This window comes from Lepidochelys olivacea (genome assembly GCF_965140295.1).
Source record: "Lepidochelys olivacea isolate rLepOli2 genome assembly, chromosome: 24".
NCBI lineage: Eukaryota > Metazoa > Chordata > Testudines > Cheloniidae > Lepidochelys > Lepidochelys olivacea.
The window spans coordinates 1,768,414-1,782,633 of NC_140434.1; the positions used below are offsets into that span (position 1 = coordinate 1,768,414).

At 56.3% G+C, this 14,220-nt stretch overlaps 2 protein-coding genes across 3 annotated transcripts; one reads left to right on the forward strand and one right to left on the reverse strand.

The window, feature by feature from the left end:
- The first annotated feature begins 1,027 nt into the window (after positions 1-1,027).
- On the forward strand, positions 1,028-10,093 carry ILF2 (interleukin enhancer binding factor 2). Of its 2 annotated transcripts, none has more exons than XM_084613974.1 (15): positions 1,028-1,162; positions 2,014-2,073; positions 2,843-2,885; positions 4,345-4,449; positions 4,855-4,932; positions 5,183-5,285; positions 5,368-5,433; positions 5,706-5,822; positions 6,092-6,170; positions 6,669-6,756; positions 7,020-7,081; positions 7,553-7,667; positions 8,567-8,657; positions 9,228-9,397; positions 9,855-10,093. In XM_084613974.1, the coding sequence occupies exons 1-14, from the start codon at positions 1,158-1,160 to the stop codon at positions 9,386-9,388; spliced, it is 1,173 nt and encodes a 390-aa protein (XP_084470100.1). In that variant the 5' UTR covers positions 1,028-1,157; the 3' UTR covers positions 9,389-9,397; positions 9,855-10,093. The 2 variants fall into 2 exon arrangements, with proteins under 2 accessions (XP_084470100.1, XP_084470099.1); XM_084613973.1 differs by having other exon boundaries at positions 1,029-1,162; positions 9,942-10,093.
- Positions 10,094-10,754: 661 nt separating this feature from the next.
- Positions 10,755-13,647, reverse strand: SNAPIN (SNAP associated protein). Its single transcript, XM_084613975.1, has 4 exons — positions 13,493-13,647; positions 12,707-12,753; positions 12,100-12,218; positions 10,755-11,314 (listed from the first exon to the last, which is right to left on the reverse strand). Exons 1-4 carry the CDS (start codon positions 13,618-13,620, stop codon positions 11,180-11,182), a joined length of 429 nt encoding a protein of 142 aa, XP_084470101.1. The 5' UTR covers positions 13,621-13,647; the 3' UTR covers positions 10,755-11,179.
- Between the last annotated feature and the right edge of the window lie 573 nt (positions 13,648-14,220).

The window sequence follows — 14,220 nt, forward strand, 5'->3', positions numbered from 1 at the left end:
CACGTCGCACCCAGACGCTGTCGCACGGTGACACCGACACAGTGATGTCACACCCGAACAATGATGTCACACCCAGATGCCGTCGCAAGGTGACACCGACGCAATGATGTCACACCCGAACAGTGATGTCACACCCAGACACCGTCACACCGCGACACCGACACAGTGATGTCACACCCGAACAATGATGTCACACCCAGACGCCATCGCACGGCGACACCGACACAGTGATGTCACACCCGAACAATGGTGTCACACCCAGACGCCGTCGCATGGCAACACCGGGGCAGTGATGTCACACCCGAACAATGATGTCACACCCAGACGCCGTCGCACGGCGACACCGACACAGTGATATCACACCCGAACAATGATGTCACACCCAGATGCCGTTGCACGGTGACACCGGGGCAGTGATGTCACACCCGAACAGTGATGTCACACCCAAACACCAGTGCAATGACATCACATCCAAACACCGCAGCTCTGTTACACTGGCAATGATGTTGCACCTGAACACCTTCAAGGCGATGATGTCACAGCCAAAGGCCTGCATGGTGGTGACGTCACAAGAAAACGCCCCGGGAGTAAAATAGGGCCCCCTTACTGCCCTGCCCTAAAAAAAAAAAACCAGCTAGCAGAGGATGGTTTCGATCCATCGACCTCTGGGTTATGGGCCCAGCACGCTTCCGCTGCGCCACTCTGCTGCGCAATCGACTCTTCCCTCAAACTTTTACATGTAGCTATGCGTCCCAGCGCCTGACATCCACGCACGCGCACTCGGCGCCCTGTGTGCCTCCCACCACCCGTTATTTTGCACACCCCCGCCTAGCGGTCATTACCCGTCCCTGCAGAGCGAGGCCATTCGGGGCACGCGCAGAGACCACAACCCGTTCGGCGCTCCAACGGCCCCGTCTTGGTCCCGCCCCGGGCCGGCCTGTGATTGGCCAATCCTCTGACGACTCTCGGCGCGTCACGACGGATGGGTGAGAAGACCAATGGCAACGCCGGAATCGGAGGGGGGGGCCTCCGGGCAGGTCGCGCGGGAAGCGGCGCGCAGCCAATAGCCGGGCGGCTTGTTGGAGGGTGCGCAGGGCAGGCCGGCGGCGTCTCCTCTCCACAGCGGCGGCTTCCATTGTTCGGGTTCAGCGGGCGCCATGAGGTGAGGGGCGGCCAGGCTCGGGTCCCCCCAAGCCCCGGCGGAGGGATCCCGCCGGCTGCAGCCCATGGGCGGGGGGCCCCGGAGAGGGGGGGCTGGATCCTGAGGGAGATGCTCGGGGGGGGGCTGGATCCTTGGGGGAAGGGAGCGGCAGGGGGCTGGATCCTGAGGGAGATGCTCGGGCTGAACCCGGGTGGGGAGGGGGGTTGCTGGGGGGAGGGGGCTGGATCCTGGGGATGCCTCAGGGAGATGCTCGGGGGGGGGGGCTGGATCCTGAGGGAGATGCTCGGGGGGGGGGGGGCTGGATCCTGAGGGAGATGCTCGGGGGGGGGGGGGCTGGATCCTGGGGGGAAGGGAGCGGGGGGGGGGGCTGGATCCTGAGGGAGATGCTCGGGCTGAACCCGGGTGGGGAGGGGGGTTGCTGGGGGGAGGGGGCTGGATCCTGGGGATGCCTCAGGGAGATGCTCGTGGAGGGGGCTGGATCCTGAGGGAGATGCTCGGGGGGGAGGAGCGGGCTGAACCCGGGTGGGGAGGGGGTTGCTGGGGGGAGGGGGCTGGATCCTTGGGGGAAGGGAGCGGCAGGGGGCTGGATCCTGAGGGAGATGCTCGGGGTGGGGGGCCTGGATCCTGGGGCTGCCTGAGGGAGATGCTTAGTGGGGGGAAAGGGTTGCTGGGGGGAGGGGGCTGGATCCAGGGGTTGCCCCCATGGGGAGTTTATGGGTAGGACCAGTGGGGGAGTTGCCCCCATGGAGTGGGTGGGGGGGGCAGTTCCTCTCCCAAAGCGGGGCTGCCCCCCTGGGGCGGGGTCTGCGGGCCCCTCGCCCTGCTGACGTGGGGCTGTCATCTTTCCCCAGGGGTGATCGAGGCCGTGGCCGTGGCGGGCGTTTTGGCTCCAGGGGCGGCCCTGGCAGCGGGTAAGTGCCGCTCTCTGTGTGAAGGGGGGGCTCTTGGAACCAGCTCCGGGGATGGCGGGGGGCTGGGTTGGCAGCTGTGAGCATCGGCGTCCAGAAATCTGGTGTCCCCCTCCAGCGGGGAGGTGTGGCGGGTCCTCGCCCTTGGGCCTGCTGGCTCTTCATGCTGTACAGGCAAACTACCCAGCCACTTCTGGATTGGTGGCCGACCGCCAACTTGTTGCAAACCAGTAGGAGGTAGAGGGAAAGAGGAGCTTTGTCCATACGCTATGAAGCAAAACCCCCTAATCTTCCTGACACTATGATCCTGTGTGTGGATGAGACCTCTAAGTACATACTGCACAGGCTAGAGCTGTCCTAAAGCTTATTAAGAGCTTTGCTTAGGTGGGATGCCTTCTAAACTGCTAAACACTTGATTGGCAACCCCTCGGTTCAAACAGTGTTCTCTAGTAATACTGCTGCATAGTTGCTGGTGAATCTTGGATGGCCCCATTCTCTGCTATGGCAAGAGTCTAAACCAATGTATTAAACTGTGTTCAACCTCCTGTCTCCCAGGTAAAAAGGAATTTCAGCTTGTCCAACAGGGTAAGAAGTCCTCCCATGAGAGGCTGGGAAGAAGGGTTTACTTTTGTTTAGAACACCCTCCCAACCGGGGTGCAGGATTTGATGGACTAGTGATTCAGCCTGGTGTATGGTGTCTGCCCCATTATCACCTAGCAGTGAGTGGTTAACGTTGTCATAAGAACTCATCTTTGGCTTTTTCTTTTTTTAGGTTCAGGCCCTTTGTGCCACACATCCCCTTTGACTTCTATGTGGTGAGTAACCTGGCTTGGTTTAAGGCAGTCCATGGTATTGGCTGTATAAACCAGGTGTAGGAATGTTGTATTGCAATTATATTCTTGGTTTAAAAATAAACTTGATTTAAGGTGTGTCTTCACAGCATAGTTAGCCCACTTGAGTTAACTGCACTTGGGCTAGTCTACCTTAATAGCCCTAGTGAGACTGAGAGCAGCCACACTTCAAAACATTCAGTTACCCAGAGTGATTGGATTAGCTGCTGATGAGTTGTTTTATAATTTGAGCTGTATTATCCCCACTGCACTTAACCATTCATGGGCTAGCTGGGAGCTGAAACCACACCACATAATTTGAGCTGGACACTCCTGTGTGTGGACAAGAATCAAGTTAGGGGCAACTTGAGCAAACTGCTGTGAAGACACACCCATAAAGTTCCCAGTACAAACCATGCAGGCTGTGGCATCTAATAGCTTAACTGCTAGTAGTCCAATATGAGACGGAGTTTGCTGAAAGCCAGAACTGCTGTTCGATTTTTGGCTAATTCTGAAGTAATCAAAGGGACCATAAGTGGCAAGTGTGTCTGTCAGGGTGTGGCAAATGGCAGTGGAGACACAAGGTGAAGGATAAACAGACTGGGGAGGGCTGGTTCTTATCATGACATACGGCCCACCAGTTAAGATCCAAACAGGGGAGAAAATATCTTTTCCCAACTCTGCTGCCTGTAGTCCAAACAAAGCATGAGTTACCTTGGCCAAGTTCCCAGAAGAAATCAGTGTATCCTCCAGACTCCTTCCCAGTCTTGGCCCTTCTCAGGATTAACAGGACTGCTTCATCTGCCTCCATCCCTTTTATTGGGGAGGTTTCCTCTTCCTTACAGCTGTTTCTATCCTCTCTTGAATGCCTCTGCAGTAAAGATACACAGGTGGGGTCCTTGCCAAGGAGAAGGGATTAATGGTTTCCTTGCCTTCAAAGGTTGGGCTGTACACCCTGTCACAACAGTTACAAGGTTTGGATATATGTAAACAGGTACCCTTGTTCGGAGCTCAGGTACAGCAGCTGATGCAGTTTCCTTTTTTGCCTCCTTTTAATAAGGCTTTTCAGGATGGATCCTTCAGAATTTTTTTAATCCAGCCTCTCTCAACTCTCTTTTCATAGCTTTTGGTTCCCAAGCAGCTCTATGTAGAACACATGCTTTGTGGTGTTCGTGCACCAGTTCTAGTGGTTCTGTTGTTTGAGCCCCAGTGAAGACATGTAGGCAGGACTGAAGGTTTCCGTGCTCCACTGAAAATGAAATGCCCAACTTGGCTGCTACAGTGTAACAGCCATTAGCAGAAGGAAACACTTTGAAGTGACTAATGGATGTAAACAGTGGAGTTAAATGGAATAATCGTATTTTCTTGTTGGTAAATGAGACACTCTGAAGACCTTGTCTCATTGGCACGACACCAGTCTGATGTCTGTTTACTTCCGTTTCAGTGTGAAATGGCCTTCCCTCGTGTGAAACCTGCCCCAGACGAGACGGCGTTCAGTGAAGCCTTGCTGAAGAGAAACCAGGATCTGGCTCCCAATTCTGCTGAACAGGTTAATAAAACATGCATGCTGGGTGCTTGCCATTGGAAACATGTCAGAGTTCAAGGTGTTGCCAGGTTGCTTTTAGTAGAGCATTGACTTTGTTACTGTTGTAATGAGTACAAGAAATGATCCTCATATAAAGGGAGGGCTAGCTCCCTAGCCTGTTTCCTCTAACCCCAACCTGGGAGATGCATCTCCCGGGGTGGGTATTGTAGTCTGCAGTAGGATGATGGTGAGGGAAAATGCAACATTATTTGGAAAGTGGCTTCTAAACATACTTGAACTAACCTGTCTGTTACATCCCTTGTACTGGGGTTGTCTAAGTCGTATCCTTCCAAAGCTTGTGTATTTAGCTTGGTGTTTCCAGATTCCAGTCTGTTGCTGCCACAACCACTTTCTCTGATTCCTTTTCAGGCTTCCATTCTTTCTCTGGTGACTAAAATAAACAACGTGATCGACAACCTGATTGTAGCACCAGGAACTTTCGAAGTGGTGAGTCAGACGAGTTTGTTTGGAGAATGTATCCAGCAAGATGAGCCGGCAGATCAAGGAGACTGTCATGTTCTGATTGAGTTGCTCCTGCTTCAGTACAAGATCAGAATATTAGAGGCATAACTGATATTAAACTGGTTTTCTTCTGTCTGATTAAAGAGTCCATCTCACCTCTGGAGGGTGGGGTGCATAAGGGGACCAAGCAAGTAGAGGAGTTGTTATTAACTCTTGGTTTGCTCCCACAAACCAGCAAATCGAAGAAGTCCGCCAAGTGGGGTCCTACAAGAAGGGCACCATGACAACGGGGCACAATGTGGCTGATCTGGTAGTGATCCTGAAAATCTTGCCCACATGTAAGTATTGGCTTCTCCTCTGCGGCTGATTGGGAGTGGTGGCCAGAATGAACGTGACTCTGTATTCCATTTCTCTCTCTAGTGGAAGCTGTTGCTGCCTTGGGAAACAAAGTGGTGGAAAGCCTGAGAGCACAGGATCCTACTGAAGGTCAGTAACTTAACTTGCAGCATGAAGGGGACGCAGGTGAGCAGGATAAGCAATGACACTGATGCCCTCTGATAAATAGGGAGACGCTCCCTGTGGCTGGGGCTCCTTCATGCACAAACCAGTGCAAAGCTGAGACAGCTAAGAGAAATCCAGTGTAATGTCGAGGCTGAGACCAGCCTCCATGCTTCTATTTGCCCTCTGTGTCTTGGGCTCAGCTGTGTGGGGTCTCACGACCCCTTCTGAGTAACTGTCTTGCTCTCTTTCTCCCTCAGTCCTGACCATGTTAACCAACGAGACTGGCTTTGAGATTAGCTCTGCTGATGCCACGGTGAAGATCCTCATTACCACCGTGCCCCCCAACCTTCGCAAGCTGGACCCAGAGCTCCACTGTAAGGAAACCTCTCAGAACTTATTTGGCTGCTTAGTTAGTGTGAAGGGATGGGGAGCTTCTATTTGTCCACTGCAGAACCACCCTGTTTACCCAGAGACCTGCTGGAGGATTTTTTTTGCGGGGGGGTTACAGCTTGCTTGATTCTGTGCCCCACAGCAGTGACAATCCAGAGCATGTTTACAGGAGCAAGGGGAGGAGCTTGCTTTACTGTGGGCTGACTCTCCTCAAATGTTCTGAATCAAACTCTGCCTGTCTCTCCTCTTCCAGTGGATATCAAAGTGCTGCAGAGTGCTCTGGCTGCCATCCGACACGCTCGCTGGTTTGAAGAGAACGCTTCTCAGTCCACGTACGTTTCTTTGCAGCTGGGAGGCCTTACTGACCTAGCCTTCTCTGTTTGCAGTGAACAGGCAGTTTCCCCTTTGGGGAAGGGGCTTTCATCACCAGTCCCATACTCCTTGAGGTAGCGATGTGCCGGAGCCCTGTCTAGCCAGACAGGGATATAACACCGGAGATCAAGCCCAGCTCTAATACTGCAGGGACATAGCAGTCTGCCTTCACTTGGATCCACCCAGGCCACCACCCCATACCTGCACGCGCAGGGGCATTTGCCTCCCCTGCTCCTGCATAGCCAACCCTTTCTAACGAAGTGTTAGCTAGCAGAGTAACTGGTAGAGGAAAAGCTTTGGGTTCTTCCAGAGCTGATGCCGGGCAGAGGTGCAGTGTGTGGGCCCAGGCCCCGAAAGCAGCCCCATCCCGAATATTCTAGACAGGCCTTGGCAGCCAGCAAGAGGTCTGAGCCCTGTGAAACCCTCTGAGCATTGTCCTTTAAAACATTGTCTTCCAGGGTGAAAGTCTTAATCCGATTGCTGAAGGACTTGAGAATCCGATTCCCTGGCTTCGAACCCCTCACTCCATGGATCCTCGACCTTCTGGTATGTGAGTGGAAGGGGGCTTTGATCTAAAAGGCACAGTTTCCATACAGACACTTTCACCCTGATCTGCTCTGCTACTGTGACTTCCCTGGCCAACGTTCGGAGGGATATGGTGGGTCTGCAGCCTCAGCCCCTGAATCCCAGCGGCAGCTCAAGTAGTCAAGTCCCACAGATTTTGTTGCTTCCTGCAGGAACAGGAGCTTTAAAACTGATCTTTCATAAACACTCCCTTGTGTCTAACAACTTCCTTCCTTTACCTTCAGGGACACTATGCTGTGATGAACAACCCTACCAGGCAGCCCTTGGCTCTCAACGTCGCATACAGGTATGTGTGCCGCAGATAAAGTGAATGTCAGCTTGGAAATCTCGCCTCTGCTGCTGGTGCTTTGGGCTCTGGTTTCTCCAGACTGTTTCATGCTGCGGGAACACCCTTGTCACTTCTTCAGAACCTCCTGAAACGAGCAGTTTGCTGCTGTGTGTATCCAGTTGCGGCATTGGCCAGTACCATCAACACAGGACTTCTTACCTTGAGCTCTCAGGTCTAAATCCTTTCAAATATGGTGACAAAGCAAACTCACGGCCTGTTGAGAACACCTTGAGTTGCTGCCACACACACACTTATGCCATGTTAGGAGTGTGTTACCGTGGACCACTTTCCTTAGAGCCTAGTGCTAAACTTATTCCATGCCACTCTGGCTACTCACGCCATGGCTCAGCGAGACAATTGTGGCAAATATGCTGGGGATTAGTGTCTAATGTGTAGAACTGAGTTGCTAAACACCTGACTGCCCTACAGGCGCTGCCTTCAGATCCTGGCAGCTGGGCTGTTCCTCCCTGGATCTGTTGGGATCACCGATCCCTGCGAGAGTGGAAACTTCAGAGTCCATACAGTCATGACCCTCGAACAACAGGTGAACTAATCTTTGTGCATGCAGCCTCCCTGAGGCTGGGGTTGTGGGAATATCCTGGCCCCATAGCCTTCTGTAAAGGGGCAAATCTCCAAGAGACCTGAAGCTAGTGCGCTAGTGGGTTTTCTGGCTGCGTTTATCCCCTCAGGCTAGTTCAGCTGCCACCTATGGGCTTCCAGCCTGGGGCTCAACCCTTCCTGTCACTGGGGTTAGATCAGGAGGGTGGTGTGACCCTAGGTGCAGCGTGAAAGAGGGTTTAGGACCCCTGAGGCAGTAGTCCGGGAAGCTGCCACTTCCACCAGTCTTGGTGGTGGGACGCAGTTCGTAGGCAGGAGCATGCCTCGCTGAGTAAAATCAAAGACCAGCAGAGTCAAAGTCTTAATTCAAATTAAACTGTAAGAGGGAAGAGCAAACAAAAGTCTTCATATCGCCCCGTCCTGGGGAGAGGACAGCCAAGCCATAGCCCTGTACGTGTACACACACACAGCGCTGCCGCTGTCAAGTTGGCTTCAGAGTAGCAGCCACGTTGGTCTGTACTCGCAAAAAGAAAAAGACTTGTGGCACCTTAGAGACAAATTTATTTGAGCATAAGCTACAGCTCACTTCATCGGATGCATTCAAGTAGGTTACCCCAGCTGAGCTGCTACAGCATGTTCCCTCTGCATGGGGCAGAAAGATAAGGCTCCTATGGCTAAAACAAGGCCACGCTGAGAGTGCGTGATGCACTACTGGAAAGCTACTGCCTCTTTCCCAGGAGCCTGTAACGCAGGCCATCTCATGGGCTGAGCCAAATGCTCTAATGCCTGGATGATGTATCTGATATACAACACCAGCAAGAGAGCTAGTCAGAAAGGCTCAACTCCCCAATGTGGGGGGACTCATTCTCTACTCCCCTGTCATAGGACATGGTGTGTTACACGGCACAGACGCTCGTCCGAATCCTCTCGCATGGAGGTTACAGGAAGATTCTTGGACAAGAGGGGGATGCCAGCTGTAAGTAGGGGCTTGGTGGCTTGTGACTGCTGGTCAGCATGGCCAGGAAGTGCTGGGGCTTTATTTGGAGACGCCGCAGGGAGGATGTGGAAGGCTGAAGACTTAAGGAAATGCTGGTGGGGGTGGGGGCTTACCTGAGCGTATGGCAGAAGAGACCAATCCCATATGGCTTGACTTGGTCAGACTCTGCAAATCAAGCATGCAGGCAAACCCAGCCAGTGACCTGACAAGTATATGCCTGGTCCCTGCATGGTGGAGGCTGTTGCTAGACCTTGGGAGCAGCCTCTTGCCTTGAAACCTGACAGCTTACCCTTGAGGAAAGAAGGGGGCAAATGTAAGGGGCTTGCTGATGCCACTTGGTAAGTGTAAGTCACTAGGGGTCTGCTCTCAGCTTCCTGTAACAGCTGCAGCGGGAGGAGAAATGGCAGGGGGCTCTGGGTTACTGCAACTGGTCCCCCTCTTTGTTACTGGACTATTCTGAGGAATGCTCTGGGGTTAGGGTATTGGCGATCTTACGCTGGCACGCCCCTGCGCTGCCTGCTGACATGACTTCTTCTGTTTGCTTTGCAGACCTGGCCTCTGAAATGTCCACTTGGGATGGGGTGATAGTCACCCCTTCAGAGAAGGCTTATGAGAAGCCTCCGGAGAAGAAGGAAGGGGAGGAGGAAGAGGAGAATCAAGAAGAAACAGCTGCAGGAGAGGAGGAGGAGAGCATGGAGACTCAGGAGTGACCTGCCCAGGTAAAGACAGCCAGGTGGTGTCAGTCTGAGGCTGCCCACACAGATGTATTTGGGGGGCACTTCCACCTGGAACTCAAGGGTCTCAGCCTGGTTCCAGTGTCTGGGGCTGCACCATCCCCATCCCCCTTCTAAAATACCTGAGACCATAAGTGGAAACTAACAGTCCAACTTGGTGCTGCTTGCACATATCTAAGCCAGCTCAGGTGGCTTACCTGCAGTATTTGAGTCTAACACTGTAGGGAAGTCCCTAAGCTTAAACTGGCTGTGATGCAGGACGATCAGGCACTTCTCTCTGCTTGGCTAGTGAGCCACAGTTAATGTGATCAGGCCAGCTCCCTGGGAATTGGGTAATCATATGGGAAAGAGGTGATAGAAGCTTATCTCCGCGGCTGTAACTCACTGGAGACAGCCAGCTGCTGCTCTCTTACATTAGTGAGATCTTGCACCTCTCGGGCAGGGGCAGAGCAAGACTCCTTTCTGCACCTGAGCACTCTGCAAAGGCTGGCACAAGCTCCTGCATCACCTGCATTCTTGGCTCTTGTAGTTTGACCCTCACCTGTAAAGCATCCTGCTGGCCGAAGCACCTGAAGAATCTCGTCCAGGTCCTCAACTACCTGCCCTGTTGAACGACGTGAACAGTCCTTTGTATTCTGTCTTGGTTTTTATAGGTTATGTTAAAATGGTTCCTCCTTTTAAGCACCTCTCCGCTCTAATTTGTGTGTGGGCAAACAACCTTCTCCCCTCCCCAGTCGGAGGCTTGTGTAAAGGGGGGCATTCCAGATCTTGGAGGAGCTGAAACTGGTCCATCCATCCACTCAAGAGCCGCATTTCACCACTGCGGGCTTTGGGAAAGCAGCCTGCCCAGCTAGTGCTGGATCTCCATGGCTGCAGCCAGCATGAAAAGACGCTTAGAGGGATGTGACAGTCCTGAGTCACTCTGTACTTGGCATGGCTTTTGCTTTCCTCTAGAGCAGGGGTGGCCAAACTGTGGTTCACGCGACTCTTTTACAGTTGAAATGGGGCTTGTGGAGCTCCCCATGCCTTCCCCCATTCTCCACCTACCAGACTTAGAGGGGGAGCTCCAGACCTCTGCCTTGCAGTGGGGTGGTGGGGTAGGGGGTTTGGGGCTTCAGGAGGAGTGGGGCTGAAGCACTGAGCCCTGGCAGGCAGGCCCCAGCTCTTGAACTTCTCAGGATTGTTGTATGCAGCTTGGAGGGTCAGTAAGTTTGGCCACCTGGCTCTAGAGAATGCTGTGTCTGTCAAAGCCGTGCCCTCCCCCAGCCTCTCGGTTCCCCCGGGCGGGAGAGGACATGACCACCCAGCTCTAGCGGAGGAGCCCTCCTCAGATCACTCACCATTTGTAAGCACGAGGCAGTTTATTACTGTACCCCCTACAAGACTAGCAATACATTGTACAGGGGTCCCTCCACTCTATGAATGGTGCTCCTATTAGTACAAGCCACCTGTATGGACCTTGGGGGCAGCTGGGCTGATACCGTGAAAGAGGCACTTGCAGGTGCTGCCTACCTCCCCCAACCCCAGTGGATGACAAAGAAAGCATCAGTGCCAGCAAAGGGCCACCTGCCCAGCTTGCTGAGGTCTCCCTGAAAGCAGCAGGAGCAGCTCTCTTCCCCCCTCCCACACCCAGCTGTGCATCTCTCCCATGCTGTCCCCCCCAGTATCTTCAGCCCTGCATGTAAGATGGTAGACCAGTTCCTGCAGGGCCAGATACTCTCACCGCCCCCACTCATAGTACCAGTTCTAGAATCCATTTGGCAGAAGTCACAAAGCACCAGCCTGCCCAGCCAGGTTCTCCCCACGCTTCACTTGCTGGGGGTAGCCGCCTGATGCCTCCAGGATGGCCTTCCTGCGGGCAGTCTCCTTGGCCACGTTATGATTGAGTCTCCTCAGCCGTTCCTGCATGGGGGGGGAGGTAATGCTCATGTAGCAGCGTGCCCCTGGTCAGTTGCCTAAGCCAAGGAAACGCTGCCTCTCTTCCCCTGTAGCCCTGGCCAGACCCACAGCTGCATGAGTGTGTGAAGTCTCCTACTCCCTTTGAAATGGATTCCTTCCTATACGCAGGCTCTGGAGGGTATCGCCCTCTATACTTCCTAGCACACATGGGCTAGTGACCCAGGCTGATAACCAGGAGCCAGGGATTCTCTCAGAACGTGGAGCTGCTCATTTCCATCTTTAAATAGCTACCTCTGGGGGACTGAAAGTACTGGTCAATTCCCAAAAGGCAGCTCTCAGTGCAGTACCCGGGGCTCTGGGGCAGGGCCAAGGACAAGGAGATGCTCCCCCCACTCAGTAATCCTCAGAGAGTAGCAGTGGGGCTGTTCAGGCAGGAGAAGCAAACGAATTCTGCGGGGGGGCCCCAAGGAGGCGATGACGGTAACTCGTGCTCCGTCAAGATGCCACACCAAGAGGTGTCCCCAAGGCCTGCGGATGCCATCCTGCGCCAGCCAGGCAGGCTCACAGCCGAGCGCGTGGTAGAGCCTGGAGCAGCTTTTGGGAGAAGGCAGTGCAACTCTCAGCCCCTCCATATCAGCCGGGGGTGGGGGGTGCCTGAAGCAGACTCCAGGCTGACCCTCCAACGTCCCCTGTGGCAGCTGGATCAGTTCAGAGTCCCTCAACAGCTTGGGGGTTTGTTCTCAGACTCTCTCGCACCTGAGGAGCCCAGCAGGGTCCCACGTACCCACCTGGGCATTCTGCAGGATATTGTTGACCAGCACAACTCGGCGGCGGGCATTCAGCAGCTTCTTCACGTATGGATCCAAGTCGAGCGCAACCTTCTGGTCCTCGTTGATCCTGCAAAGCTCTGAGGGAAGGGATACTGAACTGCCAGTGGGAACCCCCCGTCCCCAAACCCCACCTGAATCAGCCCCACACGGAACACAGCAGGCCCTTCCTGCTACTTCACAGCCAGAGAATGGCCCTGCTAAGCCAAATCCGGGCCCAGGGCAGGACTGGCCCTGCAATCGGTTTCCCCGGGCTACAGCCAGCCAGCTTGAGCAATGGGGCTCCCAGCCAGCGGGGCTTCCCTAGGGAAGCGTGCCCCCTGTCCAACACCTGTTGCCATTAGTTACCTTCCCTGACATTCAGCTTGGCTTCCTGTGTTCGGTGCCACCCCGCACTGCGTTTCTGCTTCCCCTACGTGCCCCACTCTGGCCAAACCACCCCCCCTTGGGGATTGCACCCCCTTCAGGCCGCTCAGCCGGCACCGAACCCAGCGGGACACGCCCGTTGCCCAGCCAGCCCCACTGCTGTTCCCTGGGCACCGGGCTGGGTGCTGCCCTGTGGCCTCACCTGTGGCCAGGTTATCGATGTGCTCCCGAAGCTCCACCTGGCTCTCCCTGGGGAAGCACAAAGGCAATCAGTCAGCGCTGCTCCCGAGAGGGGGCTGCCCCCCTGGCCCCGGTCCACCAAAGGGGAGCCAGAAACAACCTCCCAGTGAGGCCTGCACAGACCCATCCCTGGGGAGCCTCTGGGTGACCCCCAGCCTGGGCAACACCCCCAGCACCAGGCTCAGCCCCTGGGCCCCCAACACCATCCGGCACTGAGCTCAGCCCCGCTGATGGGGTGAGATCCCAGCTGTGGCTAGCCTACCCTCAGCCCCCGCCCCGGGCCCCAGCCCTCTGCCCCCCCAGGCACCTCCCTTCATCCAACCCCTCCCCGCCCCCCAGGCACCCCCGTCATCCAGCCCCCCAACCCCTCCCCTCCCCTCATCCAGCCTCCCGCCCCCCCAGGCACCTCCCTTCATCCAACCCCTCCCCACCCCCCAGGCACCCCCGTCATCCAGCCCCCCAACCCCTCCCCTCCCCTCATCCAGCCTCCCGCCCCCCCAGGCACCTCCCTTCATCCAACCCCTCCCCACCCCCCAGGCACCCCCCGTCATCCAACCCCCCAACCCCTCCCTCCTCCCCGTACCTCTCCCCTCCTGGCCCCAGGCACCTCCCCTCATCCAGCCCCCCAACCCCTCCCTCCCTCCTCTCCCCCACACCTCTCCCCTCCCTGGCCCCAGCCCGCCCCCCCCAGGCACCTCCCCTCATCCAGCGCCCCCGCGCCCCCCGGCCGCCCCCCCCCAAGAGGCACCTGACGGCGTGCACGTGCGCGTCGAGCTGGCGCGCGGCCGGGCGCAGGAATTCCAGCAGCCCCTCGGCGAAGAGGTCGCGCGCCCCGGGCCCCGGGGTCCCCGCGCCAGGCCCCAGCAGCGCCGCCATCGCCCCGCCCCGCCCGCCGCCGCCGCGCAGCCTGCCGGGAAGCGGCGTGCCCGCGCAGAGCCCGCCGGGAAATGCAGTCCCGGGGCTGTGTCCCCGTCGCCAAGGCCTCTGGGAAATGCAGTCCCGGGGCTGTGTCCCCGTCGCCAAGGCCTCTGGGAAATGTAGTTCCCCAGGGGGCAGAACTCACAACCCAGATACTCCTCAGTCATGGGGGGGCGGAGGGGGGGCGACCCCCCCCGCAGCCAGAGCCAGCGCTGCCCCCCTGGGTAGGAGCTCCCCCCGCCCCCCAGTGCAGCGCTGAGCACACAGGGCATCCTCCCCAGGCCCCCCTGGGGTTCCCTACCAGGTTTCCCTACTGGCGGGGGGGGGCGGCATTAGCCCCCCGGGGCCCAGGGCAGAAAGCCGAAGCCAAGCCCCTGAGCAGCTTAGCATGGCCCCGGGGCCCCCTTAGGGCTGCCGACTTTCTACCAGAATGAAACCGAACACCCCTGCCCCGCCCCGCCCCCAAGGCCCCCCGTCACTAACTCTTCCCCCCCCTCACTTTCACTGGGCTGGGGCAGGGGGCGAGGGCTCCGGCTGGGAGTGTGGGCCCTGGGGTGG